Here is an 18,221-nt window from a genome sequence, read left to right as displayed (position 1 = left end):
TTGGGAATCTTTCAAGAACTTAGCTAATTTCTTGACAGCTGAGTCATATTGACGGAGAGTAGATTCCCTTTTGCCAGATTCCAGGAAAATAGTATTCAAAGGATCGATGTTTGCACCTCGTTGGGCTGCGAACTTCATGAAGTCCATAAAGTTAGGGCATTCAGAATCCTTGAGGAAGCGAACACATTGCGAGTTTGTACTGTCTTGTGTTAGCAACGGATTTGGAATCCGCCGGGGGCGGAGACCTAGTTCTAGCAACAAGGGGAACCAATTGCTCTTGGGCCAGTTGGGGGCTACGAGAGCCACTTGACCTTTGAAGGATCTGAGTTTGTGCAGAACTTTCAGCAGGAGATTCACCGGAGGAAACAGATAAATCGTCTTCCAGGTATTCCAATCTAGAATCATAGAGTCCGTGGCATAAGCCCGAGGGTCCAGGTTGGGGGCTACGTAACAATCTAGTTTGCGATTGGATTCCGTCGCAAACAGATCCACCTGGAGACCCGGGACTTGAGATAGTATCCACTGGAAAGATCGATTGTCTAGTGACCATTCCGACTCTAGCGGAGTCGTCCGGGAAAGTGAGTCCGCTACCACATTCCGGACTCCTGCTAGATGGACTGCTGACAGGTGCCACTTGTGCATTGCCGCCATGGAGAAAATCTTCAACATGATGTGGTTTATTTGGGCTGATCTGGAGCCTCCTCTGTTGAGGTAGTGAACTATGACTGCACTGTCGAGAACCAGTCTGATATGGAGATTCCTGGCTGGATTGAGACGTTTTAAAGTGAGGAAGACTGCCATGGCCTCTAGGACGTTGATGTGCATTTGTTGGAAGACCGGTGACCATAACCCTTGGACTTTCTTGTGTTGGGAGTAACCTCCCCACCCTGTTAAGGAGGCGTCTGTGTGAACGACGAGTCCCGGGACCGGATTTTGTAAGGGAACCGACTTGGAAAGATTCTTGATCTTCGTCCAAGGCTGCAGACTTTTTCTCAGGATTGGGGGAAGGCGAGCACGTCTGTCTCGGCGTTTTGCGGTTGCTCTGGAGCGCCACACTCTGTTTATGTCCTTGAGTTTGGACTTTAGGACGATGTCTGTCACGGAGGCGAACTGTAAGGAACCTAGGATCCTCTCTTGGTTCCTTCTGGAGGTCAACTTCTCCCTGAGAAATTGTTTTGTATTCCTCGCTATCTCCTTCCTTTTGGCTTTGTGGAGGTACAGCGTATGGGAGCACAGGTCCCATTGTAGTCCCAGCCATTGAAACTTGGTCTCCGGGACCAGGCGGGATTTCTCGAGGTTGACTTGGAATCCCAGTTGTCGAAGGAAGGTGAGGACTTTGTTCGTTGCTATGCGGCAATTCTGGGCATTTTCTGACCAGATTAGCCAATCGTCTAGATAGGCCACTACCTGTATCCCCTGAGTTCGAAGCTCTTGAATTACTGTCTCTGCTAGTTTGGTGAAGATTCTGGGTGCTATGTTGAGCCCGAATGGCATCACTTTGAATGCATAGGCTTGTTTGCCTAGCTTGAAGCCCAGAAAAGGACGAAAATGCCTTGCTATTGGAACGTGATAGTAGGCATCGGTAAGATCGATGGAGGTGGTGACGGCCCCACGGGGAAGTAAGGTCCGCACCTGAGAGACATTAAGCATATGGAATTTGTTGCAACGAATGAAGGAATTTAAACGAGACAGGTCCAGGATTACTCTTCGTTTGTCGGAGCCTTTCTTTGGCACGCTGAACAAGCGTCCTTGAAATCTTAAGCGACGTATGCTTTGGATCGTATTCTTTTGTAGCAGATCTTTTGTGAAGGAACGTAGTTCTTCTGTTGGTAGTTGGTAAAAGCTGTTTGGTGGAGGAGGTCCCTGCATCCAGCTCCACCCTAGGCCTTTGGAGATAATGCTGGAAGCCCAATCGCTGAACTTCCAACGGTCTCGAAATATGTACAGTCTCCCTCCTACCAGCGGTTTCTCAATGGTTGGAGATGATTTGCCTCCTCTGCTTCCACGGGAAGACTTGCCTCGGTGGTAACTCCTTCCGCTACCTCGGGCACGAAAGGCACCCCTGGAACCCCTGTGACGCTGGTAGCCACGGAAAGAGCCCTGAGCCTCATAAGTGGGGTTAAAGGCGGGGGAGAAGGAAGTCGAGGCGATCTGAGACTGAGGGACCAGGATGTATTGTTCTTGCTGTTGTCCCTTTGAGGTAGAAGGCTGGGGACTTTGAGGAGCCGGTTGGACTGAGACCGGTTGAACCCTGAATTGGGAAGATTGGAAAGGCCTCAATCTCTTCCTACCTCGAATTGGGGTACCAGTAGGCTCATATTTCCTCTTTGAAACGAGGCCCCATCTAACCTTGAGGTTTTGGTTGGCTTTAGCTGCCTCGCTGAGGACCGAGTTAACTAAATCCTCTGGGAAAAGATCCGGGCCCCAGACTGGAGCTTTGATGAGCCTATTAGGTTCGTGCTTAATGGTGGCTTCAGAGAGGACGTGTCGTCGACAACGGGTCTTGGCGTTTGCAAAATCATAGGCGTCAGCCATAAAGTTTTGCAGTAGTGACTTAGTGAGGACCTTAAGGAGGTCCTCCTCGTTGTAAGTGGCGACGGTCAATTCGGAAAGGGCAACCGAATTAAGAGACCTGCCGAATCTGCACCTCGACTCAAATTCCAATTTAATAAGAGACTCCAGGAGTCTGGGAAGCCGTTCGCTGAACTGCGTCGAGGCACAGTCCGGGCTCAACTTACCTACCAAAAAGGTAGCTGGGGTGTTCCGCCAACATTCACTGTCTCCCGGAAAGAGAAGGGAGGTTAAGTCGGTCTCCCTGAGTTGGGGTAAAGGCTTCTCGTCTTTGACAGCCTGGAAGACTGACTCTAAGATCTTGGTCGCACATGGGGTAGGGGTCTGGTCGTCGGCCACAAACATAGTATACGAACTTTTGTAGGCCGTAATCATTGTGTTCAAGTAGTCCCACTCATTGAACACGCGGACCAAGACAGACTGTGCCTGTTCTTTAGGAAAAATAACAGTATCCTTTGGGACCTTATCTAAACGAATCAGAGCCTCTTCCGTGAGGCGAGCGTAGCCGGGGAAGGGGAATTCAAGACCCGGCGGGTAGAATTCATAATCCGTAAGAGGCCGGGTACCGAAACCTTCGATTGACAGCATACCCTCCGAGAAGGGGGCATGCAATGCTAACCTCCAAGGGTTATTCTTATTGAAAGGAGGAAGCTTGGAGGCGTCGGGGATGGGGTATTGCTGTTGTGGTGGTGGCAGCCCCAAGCGCATGAGTCCTTGAACTAGGCTCTCCACAGAAGCTATCCTCTCTTGCCATTGCTTCGTATGAGACGATAGCATCGACTCAAAACGAGCAGTTTCTCTGAAAAATCCTCCGCGTTAAATGATTCCGCCTGGGGGGGAACAGGTGCCGGAACAGAGGCTACTCCGTGAGAGGTTGAGGGCACAGCAATTGGGTCTTGAGAGACTGGTGGAGGAGGATTTAGCCTTCGAGGATGATGATCTCGAAGGCTTGTGGTCTTTGGAAGACTTGTGAGTCTTATATAAAGGCTTACGATGAGCCTTCACCTTGGGGGGGAACAGGCCGGGGACTGAGATCAGTCCCGGTTGTCCCCGGAAAACCTTGAAAAGAAGATTGTTCGGAAGTAGAAGAGAAAGCTGGGCTAGGGAGAGGAATCTTAGCCCGGGAACCACCTGACTCACCTACGTCCCTACCTGCGTCGGGATCATCCAGAGCCATGGGTTCCACATCGAGGTTGAGGGTAGCGACGTCCTCAGTTAGTGTGCCGCCCGTCTCTTCTTGGTCCGGGGCCAGAAGAAGTGATTCAATGCTCTCGATAATAGGGTCTGCCAACTCTTTGCGGACCGCAGCTGATGTTTTAGCATTGGGGTAGAGGTGGGAACACCATTCCTCAGAGAGGATATGAGGCTGTTTGGCCTTCACGTTGCGGGCAAACCCGCCAATCCAGATCTTGAGGGTTGCTTGGGCTGTGTCCTTTTCAAGTTGGGTGCTCTGAAAGAGAACAGACTATTAGCGAGGAATAAAAGTGCCAAAGAAAAAGTGGAGAAGTCCAAGGACTTCGTAGGCACGAAGTAAAAGGCATGCGGGAAGTCCAGAGGACTGTGGCCTTAAAATAATAATATGATTAAAATAAACCATCAAAATAATTTATAACTCCCCACAAGTCTGTATTAATGTAAATGCACTCACCGAGTCAGATGTTAGAGTGGAGGTCATTTTGTAGCAGACTACACAATTGTCCGGATGCCAAACAGCTAGGTCATCCACTTGTACAGAACAGTGAGCGTGCGAACGACACACATCATGGCCGCAGGGTTGGTGGAGGACAGCGGCACATGCCGTCATCGCACAACGTACAGTCTGTAAGATAAAAGATACATGAGTATCTTAAAGGAAAGCAAATTAGGGGCCCGGAGGCCCCGGTGCTTAAATATCTATATATGTTAATATCATGATAAAATTTTTTTATATATATAGCCATTAATTATCTTGAATGAAAGCAAATGAAGGGCAAGGGGGCCCAGAGTGCTTCAATTCTCTATATATATCAAATTCATGATAAAAACTATTCATATATATGCCTTAAATATATTGAATGAAGGCAAATAGGGGACCCAGGGGGGCCCAGGGTGCTTAATAAATCAAAATAACAGATCTATTTGATTGTAAAAATTTAAATTAAATTAAGTCAGACCGTAATCGTGATCATATCAAAAGAAGGAAGGCAAGGTCGAGAACTAGGATCGTATACAATATATATATGTGACTAATATATAAAGTTTATCCAAGTAATAATGAGTAACGTTGGCTCCGGGGGCTCAACTAAACAACTCGACCGGATGGTAATGTATAAAAGCTACTTCCGGGGATCCCGTAATGAAAGTCTTATATATATATATATATATATCTATATGAGGTGCGTGACACTAGAGAGGGGGAAGGGATCTCTAATGGGTCCGTGACGTGCGGGACCGAGAGGGAGTAGCACATACAAAACTTAATAAATAATATAACATGACAAGGTACCACGGACCGAGCAGAAAACTTCCCGCCGATCGTTGGCCAAACGAGCGACGGAAAGAAAATGACTACGACCGGGTAGAGTAGTGAAAGGAGTAAGTAATGTACGTTAATGTATGATAATAGTAAGCCTCACAGATCAACGGGAACCGCCCGTTGAAAGAAAGCGGATGCCCCCGGGAGGGGAACATCGCCATAAAGTGACTCAAACTCGATTGGGAGAGAGAGAGGAAGGGAACCCTGGGGTGGGGTATCGGGCGGGAGGGAGGCTAGGAGTGGGGCGATAGCAGGTATACCAACCTGCCAGACCCACGATGAAAGACTAATAACACTATAAAAAACATAACACATGGTAAAATAAGATAGGAAGGCATGCTGGAGGATAATAATAATAAAATTAACCATACATCAATCGTAAAACAAACGAGGGAGCGAACATGAGACGGAGAAAAGCCAAGCCTGACAGAGCTGCGGCAGGGCTACCAACATAACACAGAGTCAGTGAAGTGCTAACAAAATGAAAACTAATATGTAATATCTGACTCATGAAAGCCCCTCAAGCTAATGCAAGCAAACGGATGACGTTAAAATGATAAGCAAGTCCGTGGCGTGCGAACGTAAATAATCCAAGTGATAATATTAGTGGAATAGAAGCGCCCGAAGGCGACCAGGCATGCCAACCTACCGATAATATGCACACGTATATGTAATAACTGTTATCATAATAACAGGACAATATAAAAATTTTAATACGGTGTGTGAACCGTGTATACCCATAAAGTTCATAACGAGAAACAATCTGTATGGAGGACTCATTGAAAAGCGTTAAGAACGAAACGAGAGAGAGAGAGAGAGAGGAGGGAGCCGGGCGCCATGAAAGACCCACGCGGGGTCGGGAAAAATAAAACTGTATAATATAAGCAAAAAAGGGCAAGGCCCCCTCCAAAATCTCAAAACTCATAGATTTGGTACTTAACTTAGATGGAGTGACAGTGGAGTCCGACATCTTGAGGTAAATCCAGAAAAAACCAGCGAAATTCACACACTAAGGCAAAATACGGCTAGAAAGTTGGGTGCTATATAAAGGAGTGTCGTCACTGGTGTGGGATTACTAGTAGTAGTAGGATGTTGAACGGCACCTCGCTGTTCGGGGATATTGACAGGAGATATCTAAATGGTGCGAGGCCTCTGGTTGTGATTAATTCATGCCCCAGTAGTATACCGACACCTTATTAAGGTGAGCGAGCTGGGTTCAACCTAGCATTCCTATAAAAATTTTTCTCTGGTAAATTTATAGCAGTTTTTACCTTAGAAATGATGTTAAAGGAGCATTTCCCTGGGCGGCACGGGTCGGAGCCCAGAAAGAAAATTATGAATGAATTTTATGATTATGGTAGGCAGATATGCTCTATTAAACAAATATGGATAGTTCTGCCCTTTTCCCTATTCACACGAAAAAAATGCTTATAATTTAACAAAATAGGAGTTATGAAGATGAGGTATCATTTGTGCAATACAGTATACAACTCATAGAGAATAGTATTCCCTTCATGTTGAATAAAACATTTCTTTACCAAATGACAAGGATCAACAATTTTGAATACTTACAAAGTGAAGATTTTTGTACTTGATGGGCAAAATAAATCTCTCTCTCTCTCTCTCTCTCTCTCTCTCTCTCTCTCTCTCTCTCTCTCTCTCTCTCTCTCTCTCTCTCTCTCTCTCTCTCTCTCTCTCTCTCTCTCTCTCTCTCTTTTTTTTTTTTTTCAGACCTGCCATTTAAGATTAGTTTACTTTAAAATATGACTACAAGAAATAAATATTGGTGCTTGTCCAGTTAAAATTAGGATAAGTCGTTTTCTTTTATACTTTTGGTACCGAGGGTTTAGAGAGTCAGAATTTTGGAGCGAGTTATTGCTCTGTTCCTAATACGGATAATAGTTTTCTGTGCCATGATTACTTCATATTTTAGTTTAAAGTATTTACATTTTCCTATCTTGTTCAAGTATAATGTAGATATTAGAAATAATACACAGCAGCAGAAGTCATCACAGTCTAGCTTTGTATTTATGGTTATATTTAATATGGATAAGATTGTGTGTATCCTACTTTTTATTATTTATTTATTTACGTAGGAAAGGGCAAAGTTCTGAAGCAATTACTTTGCTGTAAAAGATATTAAGACTTTACTTTGCTGCAAAGATCCTTTCCTCCACTTTTTATAGAAAACTGCCATTGTTTTTTTTTTTTATTCTATCGCATTTTAGGATTTTGAATATCATGAATTTGTTATTCATACAATTGTGATTATTATTTACAATGATTTTTGTTCTGGATTCCATATGATTTTATTTGAAAAGCTAATGTCTCTTGAATTTTTCAGTGTTGACATAATAGTTTCAGTTAGGAGTCTTGAAAAATACTCGTATCCAATTGTCAGTAGACTATATGCTGCTTCCAAATTGGAAGAAATTCTCCCCAAAATTTTTTTCGTAATTGTTAGGTTTTTCTGGTGTAATAGGGAAAAATAATTTGAGATTGAAGTTATGTGTATCATAATGAGCTTGCTTTAGGAGTTGCTTAAAAGAAAAATCTCCAGGGGGAGTGAAACGCAGTGCTGAAGACCAAGGAGGAGTTCCTAAGAAATCCAAGGATGCAGAGGAAAGCCAGGCGATTGATTTTTATGCTGAGGAAACTCCTGATTTCGAAGAAGATGACCCCGATTGGGTCGTAAAGGAAAAGCAATACTTGAGTGAGTATGAAACTTTTTTTCTTTTAAATATCACTTGTAATAAGTTATAAAACCTATTATGTTTTGATTATTTTGAAAGTTTCATCTTATATGTAAATTGTAAAATTTTCAGTTTTTTAGAATAAAAAATCATGTTTAAAGGTTTTTTTTTTTTTTTTTTTTAAATATGTACGGTATTGCTTTTGATTTGGTTAAGTTACCATTAGTCAACTTTAGTGTCCTGGACATTAATGATTTTATTATCATAAGTTCAACATAACTAGTAAATATTAGCCTCTTCACATACTGTACAATTCACAGCAGTTTGTTCCAACACGAAGTACTTCCCTCGAACTACTTTCTTAGGAGGATCTGGGATCTCCTTAATCACCGACCAAGAATTTAGCGTAGTTCCCCCTCTCTCCGTCACCTTGTTAGGGAGCTCCAGGGCGGAAGGATACTCGCCCTGGTGCGATCCCGGGTCACCGCATGGGGCCGCGCTTGTTAGCTCGTCAGTAAGCGTCTGGTCGCGGCGTAGATTACATCTCGCCGCTCTCTCTCACTTATCTCGTCCGATCACCTTGTGTACCGCGTGTTCCTTTGTGTTCTTCATACCTTGTCTCACGTGTTCCCTTGTGTTCCACATGTTTCCTTGTGTTCCACGTGTTTCCTTGTGTTCCACGTGTTTCCTTGTGTTTCACGTGTTCCCGTTGTGTTCCTCACCTTTCCCTAATGTTCTTGTTTCGCATGGGTGTTAGCTTTTTGCTATGGATTCCCAGTGTCGTTGGGCCCCAAGCTGGTAAGTCTTGCGGAGCATGGCTCTCGAGAGGTGCTCCTCGTGTCGGGCGAAGAAGTGTTCCCCGTCCTCCACGTGCCCTGAGTGTGAGTCTTGGCCGGAGCTACAATGGACCTTGTTCGCGAAGAAGAAGAAGACGACGTCCAAGAGATCTCCGAAGAAGACGAGCCTTGCCTCGCCGCTTACGTCGCCCTCGGCCCAGTCGGAGAGGTTCTCCTTTACCTTCCCCTACCCAGAGTAGGGGACGAGGTAAGTCCGTTTTGGGGAAACAGCCCATTGCTGTTCCCCATGAGTCTGATGTCGGGGAAACAGCCCATTGCTGTTCCCCATGAGTCTGATGTCGGGGAATCTGTGGATAAGGGCCTACGCAGATGAGTGGGGGGTCTGCTAGTGTGGCGGAAGTGTGCTTAGTGGACGACGGCCTGGTGCCCGCAGGACCCGGTGTGGGGGAGGCCCGAATCAGCGCCTACCCCCATGCCCGAGCAGTGTTTTTCAGGTTCAGCGGGTGGTCGGAACAAAGAAAGGCGACCCATGTGCTCGTCGGACCCCGACTCCATCGTGTGGACGGCGCCTAGGACTCCCTTCAGGTCCCTCATGAGGCAGGAGGAGGAATTCGAAGAGTGGTTCGCCGCTCGCCCAACCATCCGCTCACCCTTGGCGCCATCAGCTACGCTTCCGCCGGACTTCATGGAGCCCTCAACCCCGATATCCAGACCAAGAACCCCCAGGAGGCTTGTCATCGAAACGGACGACTCGGCAAGCTCGTATTCTTCGGACAAATACACTTCATACAGCTCCTACTCGTCAGACAGTTCCCATGGACGGGACTCCAGGAGGAAGAGGAAACGTTCCAGGAGGAGGATATCAAACTCCCACGTCAGCCCGACCAAGAAGAGGTCGAAGTTCTTGAGGAGGAGGTACAGGAGGAAATCATCATCGAGGAAGTGGTACATTACTGTAGTCCGACACCGTCGCGAAGTTAGCAAGAAGGTTGCCGCTCCAGTGCCTGCCTCGGTGGCTGCTGGAGCCGCTTCCGTACCCTTGCACAGTGTCTCTTCGGCTTCGCCCGCTCGTCGGGTGCAGCCGTTGGCACACTTTCAGTTGCCCCGACCTAGTAGGTCGGCGGCTCCACCCCGTGTGTCGGGAACTACCACTGATTAGACCCAGCGGTTCAACTCTAGGATCTTTTGTCGCAGCAGCCTCGGCCAAGTTTCGGGATACGCCGCTGCCGCGACCAACAACCAGCTCCATCCGGATGGCCATGGGAGGGGGTACACCCATGACGGATACCTCCGCTCCGGCGGCTCTACCCGTGACGGAGGCAACCGCTCCGTCACCCAACCAGGTGGGGAGAGATGCCTCCACGCCCACAGATCCCTCCGTGCTCGACAAAAATTCCGACGTGGAGGTGCAGATCGTGGACGAGCTTGTAGGTTCAGGCGAGTGCACGCCGGACGAGGTCTTGTCTTATCGGAAGGTGTTAGCGCTCATCCGACGGCACCATAGGTTAGACGAGCCTCAACCAACAGCCGAACAAACTTGGCTCCCAGGACTGGGCAGGATGGTGGACAATCCTGTCCAGCAGAAACCATCCCTAACCCTACCGTTAGCACCCGATGTTGCGCTGGGAGTGGAGCATGTGAACCGGTTCGTGTCAGGCCCGAAAAATTCATTGAGAGCAAAGGGTTCCTTCGAGCTCCTACTGGGTCTCAAGACCCAGAAGAAATTCTATGTACCTGACGGTCGACATTCATGGCCTCGCACATTAGAAGAAGCGGTCGCTACCCTGAACCAGGGCAACACGGACGAGCTCAGCCTAAGCGCACCGGTGGTCTTCTCTCTAGCGGAGGCCACCATGATGGGGGACACCTCACCAGATATTGTTAAGCTTACTTCTTGTCTGGACTTTTGGGCCTGTACGTTGGCAGGTTTTCAGCTCTCGCACGGCCTGTCGGACCCGGACAACCAAGCTCTTCTGCAGGAATTAATCCGGCCGAGGGGGTAAAGCCATGAAGTTTCTTACTTTTCAGTCCCTTACTCAGACGGCCAACTGGGTCCTGAGGAGAAGGGACACCGTGTTGAATAGGTTATCCCCTAGGCTCCCCGAGCGTGAAGCGTTCCTAAGGAACTCTCCCGTCTGGTGTGAGACGGTGTTCCCTCTTCAAGAAGTGGCAGAGACGTTGGAGAGAGTCTAACAAAATGAGAAGTACGGCCGAGCCCAGACAGCAATTACCTAGGTGACCCCCTATGAGAAGACCTTCTGCAGACGGGGCTTACATGCCTACGCCTCCGGCTAGGCAGGAAGCTTCCGCTTCTTCCTGGCACTAGTCTCCTTGGCCCTCCAGGAGGAGTGGTGCCCAACCTCAAGCCGCCTTTAGGCCCACATAAGCCTGGTCAAGGAGAGGCTGTTCCAACCGTCTCCCTAGAAGGAGATAGGGAGGGAGGCCCCCTACACCTTCCCATGCCTCAGGTGGGGAGATGCCTCAAACATTATTGGCAAGCATGGCGGGACAATGGGGCAGACCCGTGGACGGTGACAGTTCTCAGGGAGGTATACAGGATTCCCTTCCTGTCAGAGCTGTCCCCGTTGATCCCTGAACATCGGGCGGAGGGGCCAGCGCCCAAGGACTCGGAGAGGAAAGCAGCGCTACAAGCAGAAGTGGAGGATATGCTGAGCAAAGGAGCCCTTCAACCCGTGCACGAACCGTCACCGGGCTTCTACAGCAGACTATTCCTGGATCTCAAGGATGCCTACTTCCAAATTCCCATTCACCCCTCCAGCAGGAAGTTCCTCAGAGTAAGGTGGGGCTCCCAGACCCTTCAGTTCAGGACACTCTGCTTCGGCCTGTCGACAGCACCTCGTCTTCACGAGAGTCTTCGCCCTGGTGTCGGCCTGGGCGCACAAGCAGGGCATCAGGCTGATCAGGTACCTCAACGACTGGTTGCTGGTTTCAGCCTCAGAGGCAGCCTTAAGCGATCAAGGCTCACTCCTGTTGAATTTCTGCAAGGACCTCGGGATCACGGTCAATCTCAAGAAGTTGCAGCTAGTCCCCACCACCAGAATGACGTCCCTGGGGATGGTCCTAGACTCCCAGCTGACGAGAGCCTTCCCCTCCCAGGAGAGGCTGGGCAATCTGGACCAGGCGATTCGACCGTTCCTAGCGGGCACTCCGATGAAGGCCAAGGATTGGCAGAGGTTAGTGGGTCACCTGGTCTCGTTAGAGAATAGTTGGTTCCACAGGGCAGGCTCAAGCTCAGACCGGTCCAATGGAACCTGAAGGACCTCTGGTCAGCGGAAGAGTCCCCGCAGAAGATAGTTCCAGTGTCCCCTTCCTCCAAGGACGCTCTCCTCTGGTGGTCCGACAGGAGAAACATGTTGAAGAGAATCCCGTTCGGCTCCCCTCTGCCGGAGATGCTGCTCTTCACGGACATCAAAGGAGGGGTGGGGAGCTCATCTCCTCGAGGAAACGTCAGAGGGAAAATGGTCAGTGGAGGAAAAGACCCGGCACATCAATCTTCTGGAGCTCATGGCAGTGCAGAGAGCATTGGTAGAATTCGCCCGTCTCCTCCGAGGAAACTCGGTGGCACTCATGTGCGACATCGCCACGGTGGTGGCATACATCAAGAAGCAGGGAGGCTTAAGGTCGAGGGAGTGCGATCTCCCCGCTGAGATCCTAGAATGGGCCGAAATGAACCACATTCTGCTAACGGCCAGGTTCATCCCCGGAAAAAGGAACGTCTTGGCAGACGTACTGAGCAGGACAGGCCTAGTGGTAGGCTCAGAATGGTCCCTTCACCCTCAAGTACCACAGGAAGTACTCCGACGTTGGGGCTCCCCAGTGATAGACATGTTCGCCACAAGACTCAACGCAAAGCTCCCCGTATTCTTCTCCCCGGTCCTTGACCCGACAGCAGCCTTTGAGGACGCCTTCCAGCACCTATGGGACAACCTCGACGTCTACGCCTTTCGCTCCTTTGGGATCATCAGACAGGTGCTCAACAGATTAAGACAGTCCAAGTCCACAAAGATGACTTTGGTAGCGCCCTGGTGGCCGGAGAGAGAGTGGTTCACGGATCTGCTGGACCTGGCCACTCTTCCTCCATGGCCCTTACCGGCAAGAGAAGACCTGCTAAGTCAACCTCACTTCCGAAGGCTACACGAAAACCCACAGGGGCTGAGGCTACACGCGTGGAGGTTATCAAGCGCCTGTTAAGGAAGGAAGGCTTCTCGGACAAAACGGCGGACAGACTGTCGGGCTATCTGCGGAAGTCCTCATGCATTGTGTACCAGGCGAAATGGGCAACATTTGTCAAATGGTGTGCCTCTCAGAATCTGCGGCCCTTAGACGCTTCGGTCCACAATATCGCAGACTTCCTAGTGCACTTGAGGGATGACATAGGAGTCTCCATCCCAGCCATCAAGGGAGTTCGGGCGGCACTGGGCCAGGTGTTCCAGCTCAAGGGCATTAATCTGGGGACCTCGCGCCACATCTCCATGCTCATCAGGAGTTTTGAGCAGTCTTGTGACCCCCGCTCCTCAAGGGTTCCCCAGTGGGATTTAGCCAAGATCCTCAGGGCCCTCTCGAGGCCCCCTTTTGAACCACTCAAAGATATTCTGGACAGGGACCTCACCCCCAAAGCCGCCTTCTTGCTAGCGTTGGCCTCGGCTAAACGAGTGAGCGAGCTCCACGGACTATCCTTCGAGGTCTCCCACTCGAAAGGTTGGAAAGACATGACTTTTAATTCCGGCCAGAGTTCGTGGCGAAAACCCAGAATCCGGCAATTGCGGATCCTAGGTTTGAGGAGTTCTCCATTCCAGCAATTCCACGTTCGGACAAACCAGAAAATCTACTCTTGTGCCCGTAAGGACGATCAGGAAATACCTCAGTAGAACAGCAAAACTCAGACCAGCTGTTAAGAGTTTGTTTCAACAGGTCCAGTAAAGAAGGCAGTTTCCAAGAAAACTTTATCCTTCTGGTTGCGACAGGTTATGAAAAGGTCTTATGAGAGTGAGGGTTCTGCGGTTCCTGGTACGCCAAGACCCCATGATATTAGAGGTCTTAGCACCTCCTTGGCCTTTGACACTAACATGGCAGTAGGTCAGATCTTACGGGCGGGCGCTTGGGCTAGGCAGTCCACCTTCATGGCCCATTACCTCAAGGACTGTACAAGGAAGTCCCTGGATGCCTTCTCCATCAGACCAGTCATTTCAGCTATGCAACAAGTTTAGTAGATTGGGCCCCGGGTAGCCCGTGGGAAGTAATCGTAAGCGACACAGGTTCCTCCTTACTATCCCCCTTCCTTGCTATCCCCTTTTTCCCTATATCCCATCCTTTATCCCCCATCCTCCCATGAGAGAGTGGGACGCTGAGGCACATCACGTCTGGATTATAATTTAAAGGTGAGTTGTACATAAGGTAGACTTTTGCGTGCTTTCCCCGACTCTCCTACCTCTCCCTGAGAAATCCAAACCTAGCCTCCTATTTAAGTCGTGTGCCCCAGGAAGTCTCGAATATTCCGAACTGTAAGCCACTCCCTCCTCCTAAAGTATAAGTCTCCTAAGAAAGTAGTTCGAGGTAAGTACTCCGTGTTGGAACACATCACAAATTTTAAGTAATTTGTATTTTTCCTAACAGTACTTACCGCGAACTACTTTCGGGTTATGGCCGCCCCATCCTACCCCGAGTATCTTACAGGAGTTTGAGGAGGACTTAAACATACACTTACTGATGAGCTAACAAGCGTGGCCTCATACGCTGACCCGGGGTCGCCCCAGGTCGAGTATCCTTCTGCCCCGGAGCGCCCCAACAAGGTGACGGAGAGATGGGGAACTATGCAAAATTCTTGGTCGGTGATTAAGGAGATCCCAGATCCTCCTAAGAAAGTAGTTCGAGGTGAGTACTGTTAGGAAAAATACAAATTACTTGAAATTTGTGATTTTTTTTTTCCAAAGTTACACCAATATATATAATATTGACTTCTAATGGTTTTATCTTTAAAAGTATCTAAAATAGCCTCAGTTCCAGTATAGTCTATATAAGAATAGTGAAGCTCTGTGTAAAATAGCTTTATATTCAAAGTGTAATGAATCTGTAATTGCATTTATATTCTTTGACACAGTCTACTGTAATGTAAAATTGTTCCGATTCTAATACAAACCAACGCTATTTTTAAGGGATATTACTATCGGCAAAGCTGAGAGATGAGCCATAAGACTTTTAGCGGGGGTTAACCATCCATCCGCTAGTTAGTGGGGGCTTGGGGGATAGTTTAATACCCTTCTCACTCACACACCTGGGCTGAGTAACCTCTCTTGCTTTTGGCTCGGTAGAGGACAGACATTGCCACTCTCCTCTTCAATTGACTTGCCATTACTGACTTAAATACTTTTTTCTTTTTCATTTCAGAGTGTGTGTGCGCTCTCTCCCTGACCGTCCTTATGCGGACTTGTCCAGGATCTGAGGGCCGCTCCTGGAGGACTTTCATGTCCTCTTTTTGGATACGGACCTGCATTCGCTGTGTCCGTCGTGCCAAGGGCAGTGTTGGGAACAGGACAACACCTGCTTTGAATGACGGGAGTGGTCTGCTTCTCACCTTTGGAACGACTGAGTAGAAGCGTAGATCAGTTAACACCAGGTCAACCTCGGGGTTCGAGGGAGGGGACTGCTTCCTCTAGAAAAGCAGTTCCACCCCTCCCCTTGGTTGGAGCTTTCTAATTTTCTGATCTGTTTAAGGTTTGGTGCTGAGAGGAAGCATACACCGGCTTCCTCAAAAGTGGAACCCTTGTCACTGTTAAGTGTAGGCCTATGAGATCCCGGGGTTTCGTCTACTCTGCCGACAGATCCCGCCCTGAGCCTTCATCTGCTGCTGCTGCCGTCACTGAAGAATACTCACCCCCATGCTGAGTTGACTCTTCTGTGAGGGTGGAGCAAAGTCCGAGGCAGGACCCTGCCTGCCGAGAGAATGTTCAGTGCAAGGAGTCTAACCATGTCAGGCTTCCAATCCCATTCCCTTCCAAGAGGGAACCTTCAAGGTTACAGCCTTCCACCTCTAGGCATTGCTCTTCCAAGCATGAGCTGGAAACCTTTCTGTAGTGAATTAGATCAGGTAGAGATTCTAACCTTTAGGCATCGCTCTTCCAAACACAAGCCGGAAACCTTACCGTTGACAATTAGATCAGGTAGAGATTCTAATCCTTCTTCATTTCACTCCAAAACCAAGACTTCCAGCACCTAGCCTTTCGAGGGATGTTAAGGCCAGCTCTGCTGTCGGTAAGGAACCCTGGCCTGACACCTGGTCAGGGTAGTGCGTCAGCCCATTACAGGGGGTCATTCCTCTGTAGCAGTCGTCCACCAGTGAGCAAGGATTCCTCTGGAGAGGTCAGCTTCCCCTCCATACGACCCTAGACGTACGTCTGCGGTTCCAACCTTCTAGGGCCCTCGAGGACGACCATCTCTCCTCTCAAGAGGAAGCGGGGAGTAGTTGAAGCAGGTGCGGGACACTTCCGGGATTCCTCTGAGATCCAGTTGACTCTAGTATGGACTTCAAATCAGATGTGGAGTGTCATCTGTCCGACATCCTTAGGGAGACATCTTCCATCGTTGCCCGAGCTGAGGTTCTCACTCACTCAGAGAAATGTTGTTGACAGTTGTTTAGCCTCTCCCCCATAGAGGTGGTTCCCTCGGAACAACAATCTGTGTCGAAACCTCGTGTGGACATTGTTCCCTCAACAAGAGAGGGACAATGGGAGGAACGCCCTAGACCTTTACTCTTGGAGGAGTATTTTTTTGTCCCGCAAGGAGTCGAAGCATTCTCTGACGATTCTTAAGATCTTGGCTAAGGCATCAAGGCCTCTTCAGGAGAAGCCTAAACGATCCTCTCCGATAACTGCAGGGTCGTCAGCAAGTGACGCCCAGTCTACAAGAGAAGATTTCAACCCATCCTGAGATGAGAACTCGTGAGTGGAAGATGACTATGACAAGAACAAAAGCTGCTAGTCCTTGGTTATTGAAGGCAGAGCAGGAGGAGTCAGAATACACCTTCTGGCAGCTCTTGGCTTGCATAAGGGATATCAACAGGTTATCCGATCTAACGGTATCCCCTCGGGAGGGCAAAGACACGGGGCCATGTCTATGGCACCCAGAAGCCTCCCAAGACCAGTGCAGTCTTGCCCTGGTCTAAGGATCTGACGAGTGCCTGTCGGAAGGCGTTACCACAGATTGCCGGCTCTTTTAGCTCCCTCCGAGCGGGCTCCTCCTCCTAAACTACTTCTACCACCTTTTGTGTAGCAGAGGAAGTAGTATGAGTTTTCCAATAAGCCCCTTCCAGCCTTGCCTCTTGGGCACTCTTTAGAGGTTCTAACCAGAGTTATCTCCTTTGAGAGAGACTCAGAACACTCACTCTCGTTCTCGGCTTTGGAGATCCTTAACCAAGAGAAGGTCGTGGAGTATGCCATACAGGCTACTGCGTGGTTGGATTGCTGGTTAGGGTTGCTGGGTCACCTCACCAGGACCAAGGACTAGTCTAAGGAGACCACGGGGAAGTCGATGGAGACATTATTATTGGGAACTCGAACCATTGAGCTCCTCGCCCACTAGGTTGTTGAATCTGTATGCAAAGACAATCCTGCGACGAAGGGACTCGGTAATAGAAAGGTTCCATTGGCATGTCCCACAGACAGAGGTAACGACACAGGAACTCGACTCTCGATGGTTATTCTCTGTTTAGACCGGAAGACATTGAGCTGATGGCAAAGAGATGGAGTGGAGGGAGTCTAACCAGGACTCCCTCCTACATAGGGCACTTACATCTCGACCCTATCAACCTCCACTACCACAGAAGAACCAGCAGCAATTGACTAAAACGCCAACAAATAGTACTCAAGCAATGACGACGTCAAAATATCACAGGGTGTTGAAAAAGCCCTTTCCAGCCAAAGAGCAAAGTCCTCTTGTGGAGGGAAGTGTAGCAGAGGGAGTGGTCAGGCCGCACCCGCTAGGACAGGCAATCCTCCCACTTGTCCACCAGTGGGTTTATGTCTGCAAAGCTGCTGGTGACGGTGGCTGCAGCTTTTGTCAGAACCCTGGACAGTCTCCGTGATTCGGTCAGGGTATCGTGTCCGGTTCATTCAATCACTCCCTCCCATTGACTCTGGATCCAGTTCCTTCAAGCTTCTATGTGAAGGGATCCGCAAAGGAGCTAGCTCTTCTGGAGGTCTTCTATGGGTCCCCAAGCTTCTTCAGTCAACTTGTTTTTGTGAAACAGGCGTCTGGAGGCTGAAGACCAGTCATCGACCTCTCAACTCTGAACAAGTTTGTCAGCATGGAGATGGCAGACATGGTCAGATATGCAGTAAAACCACAGGACTTGATGTGTAGGCTGGATCTCAGGGACGCACACTTCCACATCCCAATCCATCTGTCTTCAAGGAAGTATCTAAGGATCATATTCGACAACAAAAAATACCAGTTCAATGTGCTCTGCTTTGGTCTTTCCACGGTACTACAAGTCTTCACGAAAGTTTTTGTCTTAGTATCATGAATTTAATTGTTTCCAAATCAGCCTCAACTAGTTTCTCTACTAAAAAATTTCTCAGCTAGAATCTTACTATCGAGATCAGACAACTTTTCCTTATAATGTAAGAGAAT

The 18,221-nt window shown here is 48.7% G+C and overlaps 1 protein-coding gene across 1 annotated transcript in view; it reads left to right on the top strand.

Annotated features, from left to right (window-relative positions):
- Positions 1 to 7,053: 7,053 nt before the first annotated feature.
- LOC137636721 (uncharacterized) overlaps positions 7,054 to 18,221 on the top strand; it is a gene marked incomplete at both ends in the record, with an annotated part of 131,752 nt that continues 120,584 nt past the window's right edge. Inside the window, 2 exons of the mRNA XM_068369099.1 lie at positions 7,054 to 7,147; positions 7,611 to 7,799. Of these exons, the coding sequence (XP_068225200.1) occupies positions 7,054 to 7,147; positions 7,611 to 7,799 (283 nt within the window). The remainder of the gene's footprint in view (positions 7,148 to 7,610; positions 7,800 to 18,221) is intronic.

Source organism: Palaemon carinicauda, unplaced genomic scaffold, assembly GCF_036898095.1.
Source record: "Palaemon carinicauda isolate YSFRI2023 unplaced genomic scaffold, ASM3689809v2 scaffold368, whole genome shotgun sequence".
Classification (NCBI taxonomy): domain Eukaryota; kingdom Metazoa; phylum Arthropoda; class Malacostraca; order Decapoda; family Palaemonidae; genus Palaemon; species Palaemon carinicauda.
Note: the sequence above shows the minus strand (reverse complement) of the source record. Positions and strands in the feature narration are given on the sequence as shown.